The sequence below is a fragment of the Bombina bombina genome, chromosome 5, assembly GCF_027579735.1.
Source record: "Bombina bombina isolate aBomBom1 chromosome 5, aBomBom1.pri, whole genome shotgun sequence".
Lineage (NCBI taxonomy): Eukaryota > Metazoa > Chordata > Amphibia > Anura > Bombinatoridae > Bombina > Bombina bombina.
Window position 1 is genome coordinate 552,078,759 of NC_069503.1, and position 27,205 is coordinate 552,105,963.

At 42.2% G+C, this 27,205-nt stretch overlaps 1 protein-coding gene across 1 annotated transcript in view; it reads right to left on the minus strand.

The window, feature by feature from the left end:
• The window catches only part of CRTAP (cartilage associated protein), a 601,161-nt gene that overhangs the window by 229,900 nt on the left and 344,056 nt on the right, over positions 1 to 27,205 (minus strand). Inside the window, exon 4 of the mRNA XM_053714506.1 lies at positions 25,136 to 25,264. Within this exon, the coding sequence (XP_053570481.1) occupies positions 25,136 to 25,264 (129 nt within the window). The remainder of the gene's footprint in view (positions 1 to 25,135; positions 25,265 to 27,205) is intronic.

A 27,205-nucleotide genomic window follows, 5' to 3' on the forward strand; every position in this document is an offset into this window, starting at 1 on the left:
ATAGTAATAATCACAGAGTCAGAGAAACCTCTTTGACTAAGAATCAAGCGTTCAATCTCCATACCTTTAAATTTAAGGATTTGAGATCCTGATGGAAAAAAGGACCTTGTGACAGAGGTTGGTCTTAACGGAAGAGTCCACGGTTGGCAAGAGGCCATCCGGACCGGATCCGCATACCAAAAAACCTGTGAGGCCATGCTGGAGCCACCAGCAGAACAAATGAGCATTCCTTCAGAATCTTGGAGATTATTCTTGGAAGAAGAACTAGAGGCGGAAAGATATAGGCAGGATGATACTTCCAAAGAAGTGACAAAGCATCCACCGCTTCCGCTTGAGAAACCCTGGATCTGGACAGATACCTGGGAAGTTTCTTGTTTAGATGAGAAGCCATCAGATCTATTTCTGGAAGACCCCATATTTGAACAATCTGAAGAAATACTTCTGGGAGAAGAGACAATTCTGCGCGCCACAATAGCAAAACCAGAATTTTTCGCCGCTAACCTAGCCAATTGCAAAGTGGCGTCTAGGGTGAAAGAATTAGCCAATTTGAGAGCATGAATTCTGTCCATAATCTCCTCATAAGAAGAAGAATTATTATTGAGCGCCTTTTCTAGCTCATCGAACCAGAAACACGCTGCTGTAGTGACAGGAACAATGCATGAAATTGGTTGTAGAAGGTAACCTTGCTGAACAAACATCTTTTTAAGCAAACCTTCTAATTTTTTATCCATAGGATCTTTGAAAGCACAACTATCTTCTATGGGTATAGTGGTGCGTTTGTTTAGAGTAGAAACCGCCCCCTCGACCTTGGGGACTGTCTGCCATAAGTCCTTTCTGGGGTCGACCATAGGAAACAATTTTTTAAATATGGGGGGAGGGACGAAAGGTATACCGGGCCTTTCCCATTCTTTATTTACAATGTCCGCCACCCGCTTGGGTATAGGAAAAGCTTCGGGGGGCCCCGGGACCTCTAGGAACTTGTCCATTTTACATAGTTTCTCTGGAATGACCAAATTCTCACAATCATCCAGAGTGGATAACACCTCCTTAAGCAGAGCGCGGAGATGTTCCAATTTAAATTTAAATGTAATCACATCAGGTTCAGCTAGTTGAGAAATTTTCCCTGAATCTGAAATTTCTCCCTCAGACAAAACCTCCCTGGCCCCCTCAGACTGGTGTAGGGGCCCTTCAGAACCAATATCATCAGCGTCCTCATGCTCTTCAGTATTTTCTAAAACAGAGCAGTCGCGCTTTCGCTGATAAGTGGGCATTTTGGCTAAAATGTTTTTGATAGAATTATCCATTACAGCCGTTAATTGTTGCATAGTAAGGAGTATTGGCGCGCTAGATGTACTAGGGGCCTCCTGTGTGGGCAAGACTGGTGTAGACGAAGGAGGGGATGATGCAGTACCATGCTTACTCCCCTCACTTGAGGAATCATCTTGGGCATCATTTTCTCTAAATTTTGTGTCACATAAATCACATCTATTTAAATGAGAAGGAACCTTGGCTTCCCCACATTCAGAACACAGTCTATCTGGTAGTTCAGACATGTTAAACAGGCAAAAACTTGATAACAAAGTACAAAAAACGTTTTAAAATAAACCGTTACTGTCACTTTAAATTTTAAACTGAACACACTTTATTACTGCAATTGCGAAAAAGTATGAAGGAATTGTTCAAAATTCACCAAAATTTCACCACAGTGTCTTAAAGCCTTAAAAGTATTGCACACCAAATTTGGAAGCTTTAACCCTTAAAATAACGGAACCGGAGCAGTTTTTATATTTAACCCCTTTACAGTCCCTGGTATCTGCTTTGCTGAGACCCAACCAAGCCCAAAGGGGAATACGATACCAAATGACTCCTTCAGAAAGTCTTTTCTATGTATCAGAGCTCCTCACACATGCATCTGCATGTCATGCTTCTCAAAAACAAGTGCGCAATAGAGGCGCGAAAATGAGACTCTGCCTATGATTAGGGAAAGCCCCTAGAGAATAAGGTGTCCAATACAGTGCCTGCCGGTTATTTTACATAATTCCCAAGATTAAAATAATTCCTCAAGGCTATGGAGTATAAAATATGTTTATATATAAATCGATTTAGCCCAGAAAATGTCTACAGTCTTAAAAAGCCCTTGTGAAGCCCTTTTTTTCTTTCTGTAATAAAAATGGCTTACCGGATCCCATAGGGAAAATGACAGCTTCCAGCATTACATCGTCTTGTTAGAATGTGTCATACCTCAAGCAGCAAAAGTCTGCTCACTGTTCCCCCAACTGAAGTTAATTCCTCTCAACAGTCCTGTGTGGAAACAGCCATCGATTTTAGTAACGGTTGCTAAAATCATTTTCCTCTTACAAACAGAAATCTTCATCTCTTTTCTGTTTCAGAGTAAATAGTACATACCAGCACTATTTTAAAATAACAAACTCTTGATTGAATAATAAAAACTACAGTTAAACACTAAAAAACTCTAAGCCATCTCCGTGGAGATGTTGCCTGTACAACGGCAAAGAGAATGACTGGGGAAGGCGGAGCCTAGGAGGGATCATGTGACCAGCTTTGCTGGGCTCTTTGCCATTTCCTGTTGGGGAAGAGAATATCCCACAAGTAAGGATGACGCCGTGGACCGGACACACCTATGTTGGAGAAATCATGCCCATAAAGTTTTATCACCAAGTACCTCAGAAAAAACGATTAACATGCCAGTAAACGTTTTAAAATTGAAAATTATGAAGTGTTATTAATAAGCCTGCTGCTAGTCGCTTTCACTGCAGTGCAGGCTCAAATATTACTTTAATATTGACAGTATTTTCTTAGTGAAATTCCATTCCCCAGAAATACCTCAGAGTATACATACATACTTATCAGCCTGATACCAGTCGCTACTACTGCATTTAAGGCTGCACTTACATTACATCGGTATTAGCAGTATTTTCTCAGTCAATTCCATTCCTTAGAAAATAATTTACTGCACATACCTCCTTGCAGGTGGGCCCTGCATGCTATCCCCTGTTCTGAAGTTACCTCACTCCTCAGAATGGCCGAGAACAGCAAGTGGATCTTAGTTACGACCGCTAAGATCATAGAAAACTCAGGCAGATTCTTCTTCTAATGCTGCCTGAGAATAAACAACACACTCCGGTGCCGTTTAAAATAACAAACTTTTGATTGAAGAAGTAAAAACTAAGTTTAACACACCACAGTCCTCTCACACGTTCTATCTTTAGTTAGGTGCAAGAGAATGACTGGGTATGACGTAGAGGGGAGGAGCTATGTAGCAGCTCTGCTTGGGTGATCCTCTTGCACTTCCTGTTAGGGAGGAGTTATAATCCCATAAGTAATGGATGACCCGTGGACTGACTACACTTAACAGGAGAAATGACGCAACTTCCGGCGACACGTATGACACCGGAAACAGAAAAAAAATTTTGCGCCAAAAAAGTCCGCGCCAAGAATGACGCAATAAAATGAAGCATTTTCAGCCCCCGCGAGCCTAACAGCCCACAGGAAAAAAGTCAAATTTTAAGGTAAGAAAAAATTGATTTATTCATATGCATTATCCCAAATATGAAACTGTCTGAAATAAGGAAAGTTGAACATCCTGAGTCAAGGCAAATAAATGTTTGAATACATATTATTTAGAACTTTATAAAAAAGTGCCCAACCATAGCTTAGAGTGTCACAGAAAATAAGACTTACTTACCCCAGGACACTCATCTACATGTTGTAGAAAGCCAAACCAGTACTGATACGAAAATCAGCAGAGGTAATGGTATATATATAAGAGTATATCGTCGATCTGAAAAGGGAGGTAAGAGATGAATCTCTACGACCGATAACAGAGAACCTATGAAATAGACCCCGTAGAAGGAGATCATTGAATTCAAATAGGCAATACTCTCCTCACATCCCTCTGACATTCACTGCACGCTGAGAGGAAAACCGGGCTCCAACCTGCTGCGGAGCGCATATCAACGTAGAATCTAGCACAAACTTACTTCACCACCTCCATAGGAGGCAAAGTTTGTAAAACTGATTTGTGGGTGTGGTGAGGGGTGTATTTATAGGCATTTTGAGGTTTGGGAAACTTTGCCCCTCCTGGTAGGAATGTATATCCCATACGTCACTAGCTCATGGACTCTTGCTAATTACATGAAAGAAATAAGCCATGTGTGTCCTAATAAAGTTGCCCAACACGTTTATTGCCCACAAAAAACGTTAAAGCACTCCAATTCAAAAAACGTTTGCACACAAACATTGTACATTCAGTGTCAACCATATATGTAATTGGCCCCAAAAGCAAGCTAAGTAATGCCCTTCTTTTAACTCTAGGATTACTGCTTACCCTCATGGGGATACTGTCAGCCTTTCTGAAATATCACAGTCTCTCCAGAAAAACATACCTCATTGCTGTATAGCAAGAAACCGTTCCTCACACTGAAGTTTTCCTGTACTCCTCAGCTTCTGTGGGAACAGCAGTGGACCTTAGTTACAAATGCTAAGATCATCATCCTCTAGGCAGAAAGTTTCATCCATCTCCTGCCTGAGAATAAATAGTACACACCGGTACCATTTAAAAAATTACAAACTCTTGCTTGAAGAAAAATAAAACTAACAGCTTATCACCTCTTTCACTTTACCCTTCCTGCTTAGAGCCGGCAAAGAGAATGACTGGGGGGTGGAGTTAAGGGGGGAGCTATATAGACAGCTCTGCTGTGGGTGCTCTCTTTGCCACTTCCTGTTAGGAAGTATAATATCCCACAAGTAAGGATAAAACCGTGGACTCGGTACATCTTGCAAAAGAAATTGTAGGTACATTAACACATATGAATAACCTTCAACAATATAGGCCACACACGTATATTAGTAAATATCTACGTTAAAACCAATACAAGCAGAAACCAGAAGGATTTTCCCCCCATAGAATTAAAAAATAGATGCTTGTCCTCGAGGTTATATAAGGCGAAATCTCCCTAATAGATGTCAAGTGTTAGGAGGGAATGGCATTAATATATTAATTTCAAAGGAACCTCATAAATTCATGACATGAAGTGCTGTATCATAGAGAGGTATTGTTCTAAAGAAATGGTGTGTGTAATGTGATTCTACAAGTCTGCAATGGAGGGGGGCCTTAGACTGCTTCCAAAATCTAGGTATAAGCTGGGTAGCACAAATGAGGCAAACGTGGAACAGTCTAAGTTGTAGTTTATAGGGAATGTGAGGGTGAATGAAAGAGGAAAATAAAATGTATGCTTACCTGATAAATTTATTTTTTTCATGGTGGTGAGAGTTCATGAGCCATTACTCCTGGGATTCAACTCCTGGCCACTAGGAGACAAAGATTACCAAAGCTCTAAAATCACTTAATACCAATTACCTCTCTGGTTTTCCAGTCTGACGTATATGCAAGAAAGGAGAAGTAGAAATGTAGGATATGAAAAAGCAGGAAAAATAAATGCAAACTGAAAAAAAAATTTTTTTTATCATCAGGTAAGCATAAATGTTTTATTTCATAAGGTGGGGAGAGTCCACAAATCATTACTCCTGGGAACTTATACCAAAGTTGTGTAGTCCACAAGTAATTGGGCAGGAAAAAAACATTTTTAAGGAAGGCACCTAAATACCAGACACTGCTGCATGAATGACTTTCCTACCAAACACAATGAAAACTCAAGAAGAGGAAACTGAGCTAGTAGAATGGGTATTAATGCCTCCAAGTCAGTCATGGTAGTGTTAGCCAAAAAAGTAAATTTATGCTTACCTGATAAATTAATTTCTTCTATGGTACGACGAGTCCACGGATTCATCCTTTACTTGTGGGATATTAAAGTGAATGTAAATTTTGATGTTTAAGTGCCCGGTTTTTAAAACTTTGATTAAAAACAGGGGCACTTTAATTCATCAAAATTTACATTTCACTCCTGTTGTGACAAAAAAACTTACCTTTTAAACTTCACAGCAGCTGCTGCTTCCTCCGGTCTCACAAGCCATTTCTGATGACAGAAATGATTGATAAGCCATCCTCCAATCACAGATTCCCCCCCGGGGGATTCAGTGTCTGATTCACTGCTGTGATTGGAGGAAGCCAGATACCTCATTTTAGACCCAGGAAGAGGCTTTGAAACAGGTGGAGGAAGCTGGAGCTGCTGTGAAGATTAAAAAGTAAGTTTTTTTTTCACAACAGGAGTGAAATGAAAATATTGATGAATTAAAGTGCCCCTGTTTTTAATCAAAGTTTTAAAAACCGGGCACTTTAGCATCAAAATTTACATTCACTTTAATCTCCTGCAAACAGGAAGTGGCAAAGAGCACCACAGCAGAGCTGTCTATATAGCTCCTCCCTTAGCTCCACCCCCCAGTCATTCGACCGAAGGTACAGGGAGAAAAAGGAGAAACTAAAAGTTTTGAATCAAAAAAATATAATCTGTCTTAAAATGACAGGGAGCGGCCGTGGACTCGTCGTACCATAGAAGAAATTAATTTATCAAGTAAGCATAAATTTATTTTATACGACAAGTCCACGGATTCATACTTTACTTGTGGGATACAATACCAAAGCTATAGGACACGGATGAACTGGAGGGACAAGACAGATGCCTAAACAGAAGGCACCACTGCTTGAAGAACTTTTTTCCCAAAAATAGCCTCCGAAGAAGCAAAAGTATCAAATTTGTAAAATTTGGAAAAGGTATGAAGTGAAGACCAAGTCGCAGCCTTACAAATCTGTTCAACAGAAGCATCATGTTTAAAAGCCCATGTGGAAGCCACCGCTCTAGTAGAGTGAGCTGTAATTCTTTCAGGAGGCTGCTGTCCAGCAGTCTCGTATGCCAAACGGATGATGCTTTTCAGCCAAAAAGAAAGAGGTAGCCGTAGCTTTTTGACCTCTACGTTTTCCAGAATAGAAAACAAACAGAGAAGATGTTTGACGGAAATCTTTGGTCGCTTGCAAGTAAAACTTCAAAGCACGAACCACGTCCAAGTTGTGCAACAGACGCTCCTTCTTAGAGGAAGGATTAGGACACAGGGAAGAAACAACAATTTCCTGATTAATATTCTTATTAGTAACAACCTTAGGAAGGAATCCAGGTTTGGTACGCAAAACCACCTTATCAGAATGGAAAACAAGATAAGGCGAGTTGCATCGCAATGCAGATAGTTCAGAAACTTTTCAAGCCGAAGAGATAGCAACTAAAAACAGAACTTTCCAAGATAGAAGCTTAATATCTATGGAATGCATAGGTTCAAACGGAACCCCTTGAAGAACCTTAAGAACTAAATTCAAACTCCATGGCGGAGCAACAGGTTTAAACACAGGCTTGATTCTAACTAAAGCCTGACAGAACGACTGAACGTCTGGAACATCTGCCAGACGCTTGTGCAGTAAAATTGACAAAGCAGATATCTGTCCCTTTAAGGAACTAGCTGATAACCCCTTCCCCAATACTTCTTGGAGAAAGGACAAAATCCTAGGAATCCTGATCTTACTCCATGAGTAGCCTTTGGATTCGCATCAGTGACGTGCAGTGACGTCAGAGGTTGGTGAGGCAGTGGCTTTGATAACAAAGGATATCAAAAGAATGAAGACAATTAGATATTAGATGTAAATTGGAAAGTTATTTAAATTGCATGTTCTTTCTAAATCATGAAAGAAAATGGGTTTCATGTCCCTGGAAAACTGGTCAACTTAGTAAACATCTGATTTTAGTCTAAAGGATTGTAACAGAAACACTTGCCAGATAACACTTGCTCTGATTATGAGATCTAGAAATCCATGCCCATTAAAATATGTTTAAAACATACTTTTTACTTTAATGCTGCAAATTATGCTTATAGATTCTTTCATTATTCAGTAAATATAAAAATGTCTTGATCCAGTGGCGGCTGGTGAAATTTAAAGATGGTGGGGCGCTTGACCCCACCCCTTTAAATAAAGCCAAACCATCAGATGGCACTACCAATTCATTAATTAAATAAATAAATAAAAGGTAGACAGAAACACATACACAGAGGGTTAGAGAGAGAAAGAGAGAGAAAGAGAAAGACACAGAGAGAGAGAGAGAGAGAGAGAGAGAGAGAGAGAGAGACACGCAGAGGGTTAGAGAGAGAGAAAGAGAGACATACAGAGGGTTAGAGAGAGAGAGAGAGACACACACAGAGGGTGAGAGAGAGAGAGAGTTAGAGAGAGAGAGAGAGAGAGAGACACACAGAGGGTTAGAGAGAGAGAGAGAGAGAGAGAGAGAGAGAGAGAGAGAGAGAGAGAGAGAGAGAGAGAAAAAGAGAGAGAGAGAGAGACACACATAGAAGGTTAGAGAGAGAGAGAGAAAGAAAGAGAGAGAGAAAGAGAGAGACACACAGAGGGTTAGAGAGAAAAAGAGAGAGAGACACACACACACAGAGGGTTAGAGAGAGAGAGAGAGAGAGAGACACACAGAGGGTTAGAGAGAGAAAGAGAGAGAGAGAGACACACAGAGGGTTAGAGAGAGAGAAAAAGAGAGAGAGAGAGAGAGAGAGAGAGAGACACACAATCACACACAGAGGGTTAGAGAAAGAGAGAGAGACACAATCAAACACAGAGGGTTAGAGAGACACATAAGGGATGAGAGAGTCAGAGGGGGAGGAAGAGACAGAGAGACCATGGGGAGAACAACACATAAGGAGAGAGATGGATAGATAGATAGATAGATAGATAGATAGATAGATAGAGACACACACACACACAAGGGGAGAGGGAGAGAGACCACTGCAATTTTAAGTAATAAAACAGCAGAGCTACAGAGAGTTCAGAAAGTGAAGGCAAGCTGTTAAGTTAGTGGGTGTAAAGGTTGAGGAAACAAAATACAAAAAAGACCCTGCTGTAAAAGAGTAAAAAAAACACTAAACCACATTCATTAAATTATATTTTTCACTAACAGAATCCCTTTCAGTGAAATCTAAGGTTATAGAACTTACTTCAAAGATGTGTCTTAAACACTGCTTATTGACTGAATCTCTTCCTGCTCTGCCTCTGTCTGTATTAAGGAAGTGACAGTGGCACATTCCACTGCACTTAGAGGGGAAGTACAGAACTCTCTTTTTCACTTTAGCAAAACAGCTTCACAGCACAGCAACAAAATAAATGAAAGTAGTTTTTTTCCGTTTTTGTTTTGTTTTATATGATTTAACATCCAGCCCCAACCCTAAGTTCCACTTACTAATGCCTCTCACTGGATTGGTTCAGACCAAATAGGACTGCCACAAATAAAGCACTTATGGGCCATGCAATGATCTTAACCACTGTCATCCAGTAGATGGCGCAGCATGTTGTGTAATGGTGGGCAGACCTGCTTGTGCCTCTCCATTGCACAACATGTATCTGTGAAGAAAAAAAATGCTGGGGAAAAAAATAGCAATTTTGCACCTTAAATTTTTGCTTTCTGTTATTGAGCCATAAATGGCATTGCATTTTGCAATATTAGTGTGTTGGTCTTAGGGGCCTGTCAAATATTTTGATACCTTAGAGGTCCAAGAGTGGCCAGCCTAGAATATATAGACAGGCCTGCTCATACTAGATGTATTGATTTGTACTTTGATATACTGATGTGCAGGCAACTGCTTAGGCCCTTCTTGTTTTACTTAGACATGCCATTTATCCTGTACTGTGCAAACTTGATGTCACCTGTTGTTGTAAACCTCAATAAAAATTATTTGAAAAAAAAAAAAAAAAAACAGGGGCACTTTCATTCATCAAAGTTTACAATGCAGCCGTTTTGATAAAAACGTACCTTTTTTTCTTTTCACAGCCAGAGCAGCTTCCCCCGCCTGGAAATCCTCTCTTCACACGTCCGCAATGACTAATCCAGCTTCCTCCAATCACGGCTTTCCCCCCAGGGTAGTTATTGCCTGAGGCCATGCTGTAATTGGAGGAAGCCGGTAAGTTTCTAATCAACGGCTGCTTTGTAAACTTTGATGAATGAAAGTGCCCCTGTTTTTAATAGTATTTTTAAAAAACGGGCTTTCATTCATCTAAGTTTACCTTAACTTTAAAGGGACACTGAACCCAAATGTATTCTTTCATGATTCAGAAAGAGCATGAAATTTTAAGCAACTTTCTAATTTACTCCTATTATCAATTTTTCTTCGTTCTCTTGCAATCTTTACTTTGAAAGCAGGAATGTAAATCTTAGCAGCCAGTCTATTTTAAGTTCAGCATCATGGCTAGTGCTTGCTTATTGGAGACTTATATTTACCAACCAATAAGCAAGCATAACCCAGGTTCTCAACGAAAAATGGGCCGGCTCCTATGCATCACATTCCTGCTTTTTAAATAAGGATAGGAAGAGAACGAAGAAAAATTAATAGGAGCAAATTAGAAAGCTTAAAATTGCATGCTCTATCTGAATCATGAAAGAAAAAAAATTGGGTTTAGTGTCCCTTTAAGAAAACGGCAACGGACATTTTTTACATCAATCTTGATGATCACAAATGAAATCATTAGCAATTTTGAAGATGCAAATTAATGTCTGTCTTTTTCCATTCTTTGACTATATAGTGCATATGAACCTCCTAGGTTTAACTTTCAACTAAGAATACCAAGAGAACAAAGCAAAAAACAGAATTTATGTTTACCTGATAAATTACTTTCTCCAACGGTGTGTCCGGTCCACGGCGTCATCCTTACTTGTGGGATATTCTCTTCCCCAACAGGAAATGGCAAAGAGCCCAGCAAAGCTGGTCACATGATCCCTCCTAGGCTCCGCCTACCCCAGTCATTCGACCGACGTTAAGGAGGAATATTTGCATAGGAGAAACCATATGATACCGTGGTGACTGTAGTTAAAGAAAATAAATTATCAGACCTGATTAAAAAACCAGGGCGGGCCGTGGACCGGACACACCGTTGGAGAAAGTAATTTATCAGGTAAACATAAATTCTGTTTTCTCCAACATAGGTGTGTCCGGTCCACGGCGTCATCCTTACTTGTGGGAACCAATACCAAAGCTTTAGGACACGGATGAAGGGAGGGAGCAAATCAGGTCACCTAAATGGAAGGCACCACGGCTTGCAAAACCTTTCTCCCAAAAATAGCCTCAGAAGAAGCAAAAGTATCAAACTTGTAAAATTTGGTAAAAGTGTGCAGTGAAGACCAAGTCGCTGCCCTACATATCTGATCAACAGAAGCCTCGTTCTTGAAGGCCCATGTGGAAGCCACAGCCCTAGTGGAAGGAGCTGTGATCCTTTCAGGAGGCTGCCGTCCGGCAGTCTCGTAAGCCAATCTGATGATGCTTTTAATCCAAAAAGAGAGAGAGGTAGAAGTTGCTTTTTGACCTCTCCTTTTACCAGAATAAACAACAAACAAGGAAGATGTTTGTCTAAAATCCTTTGTAGCATCTAAATAGAATTTTAGAGCGCGAACAACATCCAAATTGTGCAACAAACGTTCCTTCTTCGAAACTGGTTTCGGACACAGAGAAGGCACGACTATCTCCTGGTTAATGTTTTTGTTAGAAACAACTTTTGGAAGAAAACCAGGTTAGTACGTAAAACCACCGTATCTGCATGGAACACCAGATAAGGAGGAGAACACTGCAGAGCAGATAATTCTGAAACTCTTCTAGCAGAAGAAATTGCAACCAAAAACAAAACTTTCCAAGATAATAACTTAATATCAACGGAATGTAAGGGTTCAAACGGAACCCCCTGAAGAACTGAAAGAACTAAGTTGAGACTCCAAGGAGGAGTCAAAGGTTTGTAAACAGGCTTGATTCTAACCAGAGCCTGAACAAAGGCTTGAACATCTGGCACAGCTGCCAGCTTTTTGTGAAGTAACACAGACAAGGCAGAAATCTGTCCCATCAAGGAACTTGCAGATAATCCTTTTTCCAATCCTTCTCGAAGGAAGGATAGACTCTTAGGAATCTTAACCTTGTCCCAAGGGAATCCTTTAGATTCACACCAACAGATATATTTTTTCCAAATTTTGTGGTAAATTTTTCTAGTTACAGGCTTTCTGGCCTGAACAAGAGTATCAATAACAGAATCTGAGAACCCTCACTTTGATAAGATCAAGCGTTCAATCTCCAAGCAGTCAGCTGGAGTGGGACCAGATTCGGATGTTCGAACGGACCTTGAACAAGAAGGTCTCGTCTCAAAGGTAGCTTCCATGGTGGAGCCGATGACATATTCACCAGATCTGCATACCAAGTCCTGCGTGGCCACGCAGGAGCTATCAAGATCACCGACGCCCTCTCCTGATTGATCCTGGCTACCAGCCTGGGGATGAGAGGAAACGGCGGGAATACATAGGCTAGTTTGAAGGTCCAAGGTGCTACTAGTGCATCTACTAGAGTCGCCTTGGGATCCCTGGATCTGGACCCGTAGCAAGGAACCTTGAAGTTCTGACGAGAGGCCATCAGATCCATGTCTGGAATGCCCCACAGTTGAGTGATTTGGGCAAAGATTTCCGGATGGAGTTCCCACTCCCCCGGATGCAATGTCTGACGACTCAGAAAATCCGCTTCTCAATTTTCCACTCCTGGGATGTGGATTGCAGACAGGTGGCAGGAGCGAGTCTCCGCCCATTGAATGATTCTGGTCACTTCTTCCATCGCCAGGGAACTCCTTGTTCCCCCCTGATGGTTGATGTACGCAACAGTCGTCATGTTGTCTGATTGAAACCGTATGAACTTGGCCCTCGCTAGCTGAGGCCAAGCCTTGAGAGCATTGAATATCGCTCTCAGTTCCAGAATATTTATCGGTAGAAGAGATTCTTCCCGAGACCAAAGACCCTGAGCTTTCAGGGATCCCCAGACCGCGCCCCAGCCCATCAGACTGGCGTCGGTCGTGACAATGACCCACTCTGGTCTGCGGGAGGTCACCCCCTGTGACAGGTTGTCCAGGGACAGCCACCAACGGAGTGAGTCTCTGGTCCTCTGATTTACTTGTATCTTCGGAGACAAGTCTGTATAGTCCCCATTCCACTGACTGAGCATACACAGTTGTAATGGTCTTAGATGAATGCGCGCAAAAGGAACTATGTCCATTGCCGCTACCATCAAACCTATCACTTCCATGCACTGCGCTATGGAAGGAAGAGGAACGGAATGAAGTATCCGACAAGAGTTTAGAAGTTTTGTTTTTCTGGTCTCTGTCAGAAAAATCCTCATTTCTAAGGAGTCTATTATTGTTCCCAAGAAGGGAACCCTTGTCGACGGAGATAGAGAACTCTTTTCCACGTTCACTTTCCATCCGTGAGATCTGAGAAAGGCCAGGACTATGTCCGTGTGAGCCTTTGCTTGAGGAACGGACGACGCTTGAATCAGAATGTCGTCCAAGTAAGGTACTACAGCAATGCCCCTTGGTCTTAGCACCGCCAGCAGGGACCCTAGTACCTTTGAGAAAATCCTTGGAGCAGTGGCTAATCCGAAAGGAAGCGCCACGAACTGGTAATGCTTGTCCAGGAATGCGAACCTTAGGAACCGATGATGTTCCTTGTGGACAGGAATATGGAGATACGCATCCTTTAAATCCACCGTGGTCAAGAATTGACCTTCCTGGATGGAAGGATTGTTCGAATGGTTTCCATTTTGGACGATGGAACCTTGAGAAACTTGTTTAGGATCTTGAGATCTAAGATTGGTCTGAACGTTCCCTCTTTTTTGGGAACTACGAACAGATTGGAGTAGAACCCCATCCCTCGTTCTCTTAATGGAACAGGATGAATCACTTCCAGAAGATAACCTTGGGAGACTATTTCTAGCGCCCAAGGATCCAGAACATCTCTTGCCCAAGCCTGAGTGAAGAGAGAGAGTCTGCCCCCAACCAAATCCGGTCCCGGATCGGAGGCCCGCATCTCATGCTGTCTTGGGAGCAGTGGCAGGTTTCTTGGCCTGCTTTCCTTTGTTCCAGCCTTGCATAGGTCTCCAGGCTGGATTGGCTTGAGAAGTATTACCCTCCTGCTTAGAGGACGTAGCACTTGGGGCTGGTCCGTTTCTGCGAAAGGGACGAAAATTAGGTTTATTTTTGGCCTTGAAAGACCTATCCTGAGGAAGGGCGTGGCCCTTGCCCCCAGTGATATCAGAGATAATCTCTTTCAAGTCAGGGCCAAACAGTGTTTTCCCCTTGAAAGGAATGTCAAGCAATTTGTTCTTGGAAGACGCATCCGCTGACCAAGATTTTAACCAAAGCGCTCTGCGCGCCACAATAGCAAACCCAGAATTTTTCGCCGCTAACCTAGCCAATTGCAAGGTGGCGTCTAGGGTGAAAGAATTAGCCAATTTAAGAGCACGAATTCTGTCCATAATCTCCTCATAAGAAGAAGAATTACTAATAATCGCCTTTTCTAGCTCATCGAACCAGAAACACGCGGCTGTAGTGACAGGGACAATGCATGCAATTGGTTGTAGAAGGTAACCTTGCTGAACAAACATCTTTTTTAGCAAACCTTCTAATTTTTTATCCATAGGATCTTGGAAAGCACAACTATCTTCTATGGGTATAGTGGCGCGCTTGTTTAGAGTAGAAACCGCCCCCTCGACCTTGGGGACTGTCTGCCATAAGTCCTTTCTGGGGTCGACTATAGGAAACAATTTTTTAAATATGGGGGGAGGTACGAAAGGTATACCGGGCCTGTCCCATTCTTTATTAACAATGTACGCCACCCGCTTGGATATAGGAAAAGCTTCGGGGGGCCCCGGGGCCTCTAGGAACTTGTCCATTTTACATAGTGTTTCTGGAATGACCAGATAATCACAATCATCCAAATTGGATAACACCTCCTTAAGTAGAGCGCGGAGATGTTCCAACTTAAATTTAAAAGTAATCACATCAGGTTCAGCTTGTTGAGAAATTTTTCCTGAATCTGAAATTTCTCCCTCAGACAAAACCTCCCTGGCCCCCTCAGACTGGTGTAGGGGCCCTTCAGAAACAATATCATCAGCGTCCTCATGCTCTTCAGTATTTTCTAAAACAGAGCAGTCGCGCTTTCGCTGATAAGTGGGCATATTGGCTAAAATGTTTTTGATAGAATTATCCATTACAGCCGTTAATTGTTGCATAGTAAGGAGTATTGGCGCGCTAGATGTACTAGGGGCCTCCTGTATGGGCAAGACTGGTGTAGACGAAGGAGGGGATGATGCAGTACCATGCTTACTCCCCTCACTTGAGGAATCATCTTGGGCATCATTTTTACTAATTTTTTTATGACATAAATCACATCTATTTAAATGAGAAGGAACCTTGGCTTCCCCACAGTCAGAACACAATCTATCTGGTAGTTCAGACATGTTAAACAGGCATAAACTTGATAACAAAGCACAAAAAACGTTTTAAAATAAAACCGTTACTGTCACTTTAAATTTTAAACTGAACACACTTTATTACTGCAATTGCGAAAAAGTATGAAGGAATTGTTCAAAATTCACCAAAATTTCACCACAGTGTCTTAAAGCCTTAAAAGTATTGCACACCAAATTTGGAAGCTTTAACCCTTAAAATAACGGAACCGGAGCCGTTTTTATATTTAACCCCTTTACAGTCCCTGGAATCTGCTTTGCTGAGACCCAACCAAGCCCAAAGGGGAATACGATACCAAATGATGCCTTCAGAAAGACTTTTCTATGTATCAGAGCTCCACACACATGCAGCTGCATGCCATGCTGTTCTCAAAAACAAGTGCGCCATACCGGCGCGAAAATGAGGCTCTGACTATGATTAGGGAAAGCCCCTATAGAATAAAGTGTCTAAAACAGTGCCTGCCGATATTATTTTACAAAAAATACCCAGATTAAATGATTCCTCAAGGCTAAATATGTGTAAATATGATCGATTTAGCCCAGAAAATGTCTACAGTCTTAATAAACCCTTGTGAAGCCCTTATTTACTGTCTGAATAAAAATGGCTTACCGGATCCCATAGGGAAAATGACAGCTTCCAGCATTACATCGTCTTGTTAGAATGTGTCATACCTCAAGCAGCAAAAGACTGCTCACTGTTCCCCCAACTGAAGTTAATTCCTCTCAACAGTCCTGTGTGGAACAGCCATGGATTTTAGTAACGGTTGCTAAAATCATTTTCCTCATACAAACAGAAATCTTCATCTCTTTTCTGTTTCAGAGTAAATAGTACATACCAGCACTATTTTAAAATAACAAACTCTTGATTGAATAATAAAAACTACAGTTAAACACTAAAAAACTCTAAGCCATCTCCGTGGAGATGTTGCCTGTACAACGGCAAAGAGAATGACTGGGGTAGGCGGAGCCTAGGAGGGATCATGTGACCAGCTTTGCTGGGCTCTTTGCCATTTCCTGTTGGGGAAGAGAATATCCCACAAGTAAGGATGACGCCGTGGACCGGACACACCTATGTTGGAGAAACATAATTTATGCTTACCTGATAAATTCCTTTCTTCTGTTGTGTGATCAGTCCACGGGTCATCATTACTTCTGGGATATAACTCCTCCCCAACAGGAAATGCAAGAGGATTCACCCAGCAGAGCTGTATATAGCTCCTCCCCTCTACGTCACTCCCAGTCATTCGACCAAGAATCAACGAGAAAGGAGAAACCAAGGGTGAAGTGGTGACTGGAGTATAATTTAAAAAATCTTTACCTGCCTTAAAAAACAGGGCGGGCCGTGGACTGATCACACAACAGAAGAAAGGAATTTATCAGGTAAGCATAAATTATGTTTTCTTCTGTTATGTGTGATCAGTCCACGGGTCATCATTACTTCTGGGATACCAATACCAAAGCAAAAGTACACGGATGACGGGAGGGATAGGCAGGCTCATTATACAGAAGGAACCACTGCCTGAAGAACCTTTCTCCCAAAAATAGCCTCCGAAGAAGCAAAAGTGTCAAATTTGTAAAATTTGGAAAAAGTATGAAGCGAAGACCAAGTTGCAGCCTTGCAAATCTGTTCAACAGAGGCCTCATTCTTAAAGGCCCAAGTGGAAGCCACAGCTCTAGTAGAATGAGCTGTAATTCTTTCAGGAGGCTGCTGTCCAGCAGTCTCATAGGCTAAACGAATTATGCTACGAAGCCAGAAGGAGAGAGAGGTAGCCGAAGCCTTATGACCTCTCCTCTGACCAGAGTACACGACAAACAGGGAAGACGTTTGTCGAAAATCCTTAGTTGCCTGCAAGTAGAACTTGAGGGCACGAACTACATCCAGATTGTGTAGAAGACATTCCTTCTTTGAAGAAGGATTCGGGCACAGGGAAGGCACCACGATCTCTTGATTGATGTTCCTGTTAGTGACTACCTTAGGTAAGAACCCAGGTTTTGTACGCAGAACTACCTTATCTGAATGAAAAATCAAATAAGGAGAATCACAATGTAAAGCTGATAACTCAGAGACTCTCCGAGCCGAAGAAATAGCCATTAAAAATAACACTTTCCAAGATAACAACTTTATATCAATGGAATGAAGGGGTTCAAACGGAACTCCTTGTAGAACGTTAAGAACAAGGTTTAAACTCCATGGCGGAGCAACAGATTTAAACACAGGCTTGATCCTAGCTAAAGCCTGACAAAAGGCCTGGACGTCTGGATTTTCTGACAGACGCCTGTGTAACAAGATGGACAGAGCTGAGATCTGTCCCTTTAATGAGCTAGCCGATAAACCCTTTTCTAAACCCTCTTGTAGAAAGGACAATATCCTAGGAATCCTAACCTTACTCCAGGAGTAACGTTTGGATTCGCACCAGTATAGGTATTTACGCCATATCTTATGGTAAATCCTTCTGGTAACAGGCTTCCTAGCCTGTATCAGGGTATCAATAACCGACTCAGAAAAACCACGTTTTGATAAAATCAAGCGTTCAATTTCCAAGCAGTCAGCTTCAGAGAAGTTAGATTTTGATGTTTGAATGGACCCTGTATCAGAAGGTCCTGTCTTAGAGGTAGAGACCAAGGCGGACAGGATGACATGTCCACTAGATCTGCATACCAAGTCCTGCGTGGCCATGCAGGCGCTATTAGAATCACTGATGCTCTCTCCTGTTTGATTTTGGCAATCAATCGAGGAAGCAGCGGGAAGGGTGGAAACACGTAAGCCATCCCGAAGTTCCAAGGTGCTGTCAAAGCATCTATCAGAACCGCTCCCGGATCCCTGGATCTGGACCCGTAGCGAGGAAGTTTGGCGTTCTGGCGAGACGCCATGAGATCTATCTCTGGTTTGCCCCAACGTCGAAGTATTTGGGCAAAGACCTCCGGATGAAGTTCCCACTCCCCCGGATGAAAAGTCTGGCGACTCAAGAAATCCGCCTCCCAGTTCTCCACTCCCGGGATGTGGATTGCTGACAGGTGGCAAGAGTGAGACTCTGCCCAGCGAATTATCTTTGATACTTCCATCATTGCTAGGGAGCTTCTTGTCCCTCCTTGATGGTTGATGTAAGCTACAGTCGTGATGTTGTCCGACTGAAACCTGATGAACCCCCGAGTTTTTAACTGGGGCCAAGCCAGAAGGGCATTGAGAACTGCTCTCAATTCCAGAATGTTTATTGGCAGGAGACTTTCCTCCTGATTCCATTGTCCCTGAGCCTTCAGAGAATTCCAGACAGCGCCCCAACCTAGTAGGCTGGCGTCTGTTACAATTGTCCAGTCCGGCCTGCTGAATGGCATCCCCCTGGACAGATGTGGCCGAGAAAGCCACCATAGAAGAGAGTTTCTGGTCTCTTGATCCAGATTCAGAGTAGGGGACAAGTCTGAGTAATCCCCATTCCACTGACTCAGCATGCACAATTGCAGCGGTCTGAGATGTAGACGTGCAAAGGGTACTATGTCCATTGCTGCTACCATTAAGCCGATCACCTCCATGCATTGAGCTACTGACGGGAGTTGAATGGAATGAAGGACACGGCATGCATTTAGAAGCTTTGTTAATCTGTCTTCTGTCAGATAAATCTTCATTTCTACAGAATCTATAAGAGTCCCCAAGAATGGAACTCTTGTGAGAGGAAAGAGAGAACTCTTCTTTTCGTTCACTTTCCATCCATGTGACCTTAGAAATGCCAGAACTAACTCTGTATGAGACTTGGCAGTTTGAAAGCTTGAAGCTTGTATCAGAATGTCGTCTAGATACGGAGCTACCGAAATTCCTCGCGGTCTTAGTACCGCCAGAAGGGCACCCAGAACCTTTGTGAAGATTCTTGGAGCCGTAGCCAATCCGAATGGAAGAGCTACAAACTGGTAATGCCTGTCTAAGAAGGCAAACCTTAGATACCGGTAATGATCTTTGTGAATCGGTATGTGAAGGTAAGCATCCTTTAAATCCACTGTGGTCATGTACTGACCCTTTTGGATCATGGGTAAGATTGTCCGAATAGTTTCCATTTTGAACGATGGAACTCTTAGGAATTTGTTTAGGATCTTTAAATCCAAGATTGGCCTGAAAGTTCCCTCTTTTTTGGGAACCACAAACAGGTTTGAGTAAAACCCTTGTCCTTGTTCCGACCGCGGAACCGGATGGATCACTCCCATTAATAACAGATCTTGTACACAGCGTAGAAACGCTTCTTTCTTTATCTGGTTTGTTGACAACCTTGACAGATGAAATCTCCCTCTTGGGGGAGAGAATTTGAAGTCTAGAAGGTATCCCTGAGATATGATCTCTAGCGCCCAGGGATCCTGAACATCTCTTGCCCAAGCCTGGGCGAAGAGAGAGAGTCTGCCCCCCACTAGATCCGGTCCCGGATCGGGGGCCCTCGGTTCATGCTGTCTTTGGGGCAGCAGCAGGTTTCCTGGCCTGCTTGCCCTTGTTCCAGGACTGGTTAGGTTTCCAGCCTTGTCTGTAACGAGCAACAGCTCCTTCCTGTTTTGGTGCAGTGGAAGTTGGTGCTGCTCCTGCTTTGAAATTCCGAAAGGGACGAAAATTAGACTGTCTAGCCTTAGCTTTGGCTTTGTCTTGAGGCAGGGCGTGGCCCTTACCTCCTGTAATGTCAGCGATAATTTCTTTCAAACCGGGCCCAAATAAAGTTTGCCCCTTGAAAGGTATATTAAGTAATTTGGACTTAGAAGTTACATCAGCTGACCAGGATTTTAGCCACAGCGCCCTACGTGCCTGAATGGCGAATCCTGAGTTCTTAGCCGTAAGTTTGGTTAAATGTACTACGGCCTCCGAAATGAATGAATTAGCTAGTTTAAGGACTCTAAGCCTGTCCGTAATGTCGTCCAGCGTAGCTGAACTAAGGTTCTCTTCCAGAGACTCAATCCAAAATGCTGCCGCAGCCGTAATCGGCGCGATGCATGCAAGGGGTTGCAATATAAAACCTTGTTGAACAAACATTTTCTTAACCCCTTAATGACCACAGCACTTTTCCATTTTCTGTCCGTTTGGGACCAAGGCTATTTTTACATTTTTGTGGTGTTTGTGTTTAGATGTAATTTTCCTCTTACTCATTTACTGTACCCACACATATTATATACCGTTTTTCTCGCCATTAAATGGACTTTCAAAATATACCATTATTTTCATCATATCTTATAATTTACTATAAAAAATATTATAAAATATGAGGAAAAAATGGAAAAAAACACACTTTTTCTAACTTTGACCCCCAAAATCTGTTACACATCTACAACCACCAAAAAACACCCATGCTAAATAGTTTCTAAATTTTGTCCTGAGTTTAGAAATACCCAATGTTTACATGTTCTTTACTTTTTTTGCAAGTTATAGGGCTATAAGTACAAGTAGCACTTTGCCATTTCCAAACCACTTTTTTTCAAAATTAGCGCTAGTTACATTGGGACACTAATATCTTTCAGGAATCTCTGAATATCCATTGACATGTATATATTTTTTTTTAGAAGACATCCCAAAGTATTTATCTAGGACCATTTTGGTATATTTCATGCCACCATTTCACCGCCAAAAGCAATCAAATAAAAAAAAATTGTTCACTTTTTCAAACTTTAGGTTTTTCACTAAAATTATTTACAAACAGCTTGTGCAATTATGGCACAAATGGTTTTAAATGCTTCTCTGGGATCCCCTTTGTTCATAAATAGCAGACATATATGGCTTTGGCGTTGCTTTTTGGTAATTATAAGGCCGCTAAATGCTGCTGCGCATCACATGTGTATTATGGCCAGCAGTGAAGGGGTTAATTAGGTAGTTTGTAGGGAGCTTGCAGGGTTAATTTTAGCTTTAGTGTAGAGATCAGACTCCCACCTGACACATCCCACCCCCTGATCCCTCCCAAACAGCACTCTTCCCTCCCCCACCCCACAATTGTCCCCGCCATCTTAAGTACTGGCAGAAAGTCTGCCAGTACTAAAATAAAAGGTATAAAAAAAAAATAATAATTTTTTTTAAGCATATTTACATATGCTGCTATGTAGGGTCCCCCCTTAGCCCCCAACCTCCCTGATCCCCCCAAAATAGCTCCCTAACCCTCCCCCTCTGCCTTATTGGGGCCATCTTGGGTACTGGCAGCTGTCTGCCAGTACCCAGTTTGCAAATAAAAATGTTTTTTTTAATGTTTTACTATTTGTTTCTGTAGTGTAGCTTCCCCCCCACAGTCCAATACCCCATCAGCCAAACCGATCACCAAAATAAACATATTAACCCCTTTGATCCCCACTTCTAACAAAAACATTTTCTGTAGGTAGTGGTTCCCACCCGCTCCCTCCCCGTGCACGCGCCCGCCCGGCCTCCCCGTGCACGCGCGCGCGTCCGTGCGCGTCCCCCCGGTCGTCCCCGCCCCCGATCCCGCCCCCCTCCGCATCACAAAGGCCATCGATGGCCGCCACCCACCTCCCATACCGGCTCCCACCCACCAACGAACGTAGCCGTTAATGTCCGGTGCAGAGAGGGCCACAGAGTGGCTCTCTCTGCACCGGATGGCTACAAATGGTTATTGCAGGATGCCTCGATATCGAGGCATCACTGCAATAACCGGAAAGCAGCTGGAAGCGAGCAGGATCGCTTCCAACTGCTTTCCAAACCGAGGACGTGCAGGGTACGTTCTCAGGCATTAACTGCCTTTTTTTTGAGGACGTACCCTGCACGTCCTCGGTCATTAAGGGGTTAAGGTACCCCTCTAATTTTTTATCCATTGGATCTGAAAAAGCACAGCTATCCTCCACCGGGATAGTGGTACGCTTAGCCAAAGTAGAAACTGCTCCCTCCACCTTAGGGACCGTTTGCCATAAGTCCCGTGTGGTGGCGTCTATTGGAAACATCTTTCTAAATATTGGAGGGGGTGAGAACGGCACACCGGGTCTATCCCACTCCTTAGTAACAATTTCAGTTAGTCTCTTAGGTATAGGAAAAACGTCAGTACTCGCCGGTACCGCAAAGTATTTATCCAACCTACACAATTTCTCTGGTATTGCAACAGTGTTACAATCATTAAGAGCCACTAAAACCTCCCCTAGTAATACACGGAGGTTCTCCAATTTAAATTTAAAATTTGAAATATCTGAATCCAATCTGTTTGGATCAGAACCGTCACCCACAGAATGAAGCTCTCCGTCCTCATGCTCTGCAAGCTGTGACGCAGTATCCGACATGGCCCTAGTATTATCAGCGCACTCTGTTTTCACCCCAGAGTGATCACGCTTGCCTCTTAGTTCTGGTAATTTAGCCAAAACTTCAGTCATAACAGTAGCCATATCTTGTAATGTTATCTGTAATGGCCGCCCAGATGTACTAGGCGCCACAATATCACGCACCTCCCGGGCGGGAGATGCAGGTACTGACACGTGAGGCGAGTTAGTCGGCATAACTCTCCCCTCGCTGTTTGGTGAAATTTGTTCAATTTGTACAGATTGGCTTTTATTTAAAGTAGCATCAATACAGTTAGTACATAAATTTCTATTGGGCTCCACCTTGGCATTGGAACAAATGACACAGGTATCTTCCTCTGAATCAGACATGTTTAACACACTAGCAATAAACTTGCAACTTGGTTACAATCTTATTTAACAAAAACGTACTGTGCCTCAAAGAAGCACAAAACGATTAAATGACAGTTGAAATAATGAACTGAAAAAACAGTTATAGCATCAATCCTTAAAAACAACACAACTTTTAGCAAAGGTTTGTTCCCATTAGTAAAGTAACAATAATTAAATTTGAAACATAAAAATTACAGAGCAACGTTTTTAATCACAGTCAATATATAAGTCTCACAGCTCTGCTGAGAGAATCTACCTCCCTCCAAAGAAGTTTGAAGACCCCTGAGTTCTGTTAGAGATGAACCGGATCATGCAGGAAATACAAGAGTAACTGACTGGAAATTTTTGATGCGTAGCAAAGAGCGCCAAAAACGGCCCCACCCCCTCACACACAGCAGTGAGAGAGAAACGAAACTGTCACAATTAAAAACAAGCAACTGCCAAGTGGAAAATAATGCCCAAACATTTATTCACTCAGTATCTCAGAAAATGCAAACGATTCTACATTCCAGCAAAAACGTTTAACATAATAAATACCTATTAAAAGGTTTAATGTACTTTTAACAGAGTAATTCCAGTGAAATACCATCCCCAGAATACTGAAGTGTAGAGTATACATACATGTCATTATAACGGTATGGCAGGATTTTCTCATCAATTCCATTCAGAAAATAAAAACTGCTACATACCTTAATGCAGATTCATCTGCCCGCTGTCCCCTGATCTGAAGCTTTTACCTCCCTCAGATGGCCGAGAAACAGCAATATGATCTTAACTACTCCGGTTAAAATCATAGTAAAAACTCTGGTAGATTCTTCTTCAAACTCTGCCAGAGAGGCAATAACACGCTCCGGTGCTATTGTAAAATAACAAACTTTTGATTGAAGTTATAAAAACTAAGTATAATCACCATAGTCCTCTCACACATCCTATCTAGTCGTTGGGTGCAAGAGAATGACTGGGAGTGACGTAGAGGGGAGGAGCTATATACAGCTCTGCTGGGTGAATCCTCTTGCATTTCCTGTTGGGGAGGAGTTATATCCCAGAAGTAATGATGACCCGTGGACTGATCACACATAACAGAAGAAATTGGTGATGAAAGTAAATTGGGAAGTTGTTTAAAATTACATGCTCTATTTAAATCATGAAAGTTTTTTTGGACTTGACTGTCCCTTTAAGCAGTCCTTGCCAGAAGAGCCTTGTGGCTTAAATCTTGGTCTGCTTTCCAATTTACTTTTATGATCAATTTTGCTTTGTTTTCTTAGTATAATTAGTTGAAGGCTGAACCTAGGTAGGCTCATATGCTAAATTTCTTAGCCCTTAAAGGCCACCTCTTATCTGAATGCATTTTGACAGTTTTTCACAACTAGAGGGTGTTAGTTCATGTACATACATACAACATACATACATATACACACAGGGCTCAAAATGTCAAGTTGTAAGCTACTAGCCAGACCAAAATGTTACTCACCACTTCTGATCCTACCCACTACCTGCCCACAATACACCGACTACACCACCCCCTCTTTGCGTATGTTTTGCCATTGCGAAACACATTATTGTGGAGTAATTTTTTATATTTTTTATTTTATACCTTACTTAAATTAAATAATGCTACATACAAAAATAAGTGCATAGCAGTTTGCAATATGAACTTGGTGGTTCTGGGTAAGACAACAGCTGGATAGAAATAGGTAGTTATTGAAGTGAGAGAGTGGAGAAAGAGTGCTGACAGTCATGGAAGATTTTAGTAGACCTAGAGATTTTATTTTACTAGTTATCTCTCCCTTCTATCTCAACTAACTTTCTCCCCTCCCTCTTCTCTTCAATATCTTTTTTTACCCTCTCCCTTATCTCTCAGGCCATATCTACTGTATACCCTCTCATATCCCTTTACTCTTTTTTTTCCTTCACTCTCTTTTAAAGCCATCTTCTCCACGTTTTACTTTTCCTCTCCAATCTCTCTGTCTCTGCCCCCGTTTACACTCTCAGGAGTAACAGTCTAAGCCCTAATGGTGTTTCTACAGCCCTAGAGGAATAACATATCCTTGCTGTTTCTAGGATATATAATATCCCTTTAGATAATATTTGTGTTAGTCAATGCTGCAATAGGAGTGTACATTTTACAAATGTGATAACATTGCTACTTACAACACACCACCAGACTTCTGAAATGGAGTGAATGCAACATTATACTCAAGGACTGGCATGTTCACAACCTTTTCTTCTGCTCTGTAGACATACTTACACTTATAATAAGCAAATTGAAGATAGTGGTACATGGTTGCAACAAATTGTTCCACAACGTAGCCTCCAATAACTGGTGTAAGATTGCTTTCACATTTTATTTTACATGTCAGGACTTCAATGTAGTGATCTGCAAAAAATAAATAAAATCAAAATAAACTTGCCAGCATATAAAATAGAAATAAACAGTCAAACAAACAAAATGATGGAGCAATATAAAATGTGTTATTTGTCAATTTGTTACCCAGCTTTCCCACTGACAGGAAACCCAATATCTTGCATCTATCTCAAGTAAATTCCCATTTAGAGTCAATCACGCAACCCTACAATACCTAGGATTGAATCTCCCCGAATAGATCAATAAATGTTCCAAAGTAATTATGAATTACTCTAAAACATGACAACAATTACTTAATGATTAGTCACATAAATATCTCACATGGCTGGGAGGAATTAAAGTAAATAAAATGACAATCCTGCCTAAATGGTTGTATCTTTTTCAGGCACTTCCCATTTGCCTCCACCCAACTTTCCTTGCCAAACTTCTTGGCCAAATCACACCCTAGAATTAATAAACAGGCACTATTCTTACCTATGTCAGCAGGAGGGCTAAGTATGCCAGATTTGAAAAATATAAATTATGCTTACCTGATAATTTCCTTTTCTTCAGACGGAAAGAGTCCACAGCTGCATTCATTACTTTTAGGAATTCAGTACCTGGCCACCAGGAGGAGGCAAAGACACCCCAGCCAAAGACTTAAATACCTCTCCCACTTCCCCCAGTCATTCTGCCGAAGAACAAGGAACAGTAGAAGAAGCATAGTGTGAAAAGGTGCCAGAAGAACAAAAATAACCGACGCCCCCCAGAAAAATTATGGACGGGGAGCTGTGAACAGGTAAGCATGTTTTCATCATAAACGGAAAGAGTCCACAGCTGCATTCATTAATTTTGGGAAAACAATACCCAAGCTATAGAGGACACTGAATCCTAAAACGGGAGGGTACAAAAGGCGGCCCATTCTGAAGGCACCAGGTCTAAAACCCCTAAACCAGAAACCCAGCTTCATCCGAAGCCGAGAAAAAAACTTTGAAAAAGGAAAAAGCCCAAGGACACTGACCCGCAGAAAGACCATAAGCCTTGCTAGAGACCGCAGGAACTAGACTCGACTGAGCCAAAAGCTTTCAAGAGACACCGTCACCCGACAGTCTGTCTGCAAACAAAAAAAAACTTTTTTTTTTATTAGAGAAAAGGATCAAACAGCCGTATTCTCCCAAAAGGAGAAAAGACACGGAGAAAACATCCATCAAAGATTCCAGAGAACCCAATAGGCCCATAAATAGGGTCCAACCGAGTCCCAAAGGACACCAGGCGAAAAACCCAGACGGCCAAGCCAATCAAGACCCAACCGGTCTTGTAGAACAAGGAAGGCAATGCCTAACTCTAGTTTGCTCAAAAGACCCAGAGATTGAAAAAGAGAAGAGAATCTTCCCAAACAAGGTGCAGCCGCACCCCAGAAAGACCCAGAGATTGAAAAAGAGAAGAGAATCTTCCCAAACAAGGTGCAGCCGCACCCCAGAAAGACCCAGAGATTGAAAAAGAGAAGAGAATCTTCCCAAACAAGGTGCAGCCGCACCCCAGAAAGTAACTGAAGACAAGAACCCTAGAAACCATTAAAGACAGCTCTGATATCCAAATATCCAAAAACCTTGTGCAGCAACTCGGATAGGGAAACCCCTGAAGGCAAAAACCTGAAGAGTCAGAACACTGCATGCTGCTGTCATCCGAAGCTAAATCTAGAAAATATGCAATAAAGTGGAAGCTGATGAAGTTAGGTTCAAATCCTAACCAGCAGCTTGCTAAGCATCCAACTTAACCAGCGGACGCCGCCAGTCCTTTCCACAAAATTCTAAACGTGGAAGAGAAGCAAAGCCCCTCAAAAAAAGCTCATCAAACCTCAGACTCCATCCAGGACGAAATTTGCAGAGCAACAGATCTCAAATCCTGCTCCAACACCTGACCAGCCCATGTCTTCCAGGGAATGGAAGAAAGTGGGAAATTACCCACCCCATC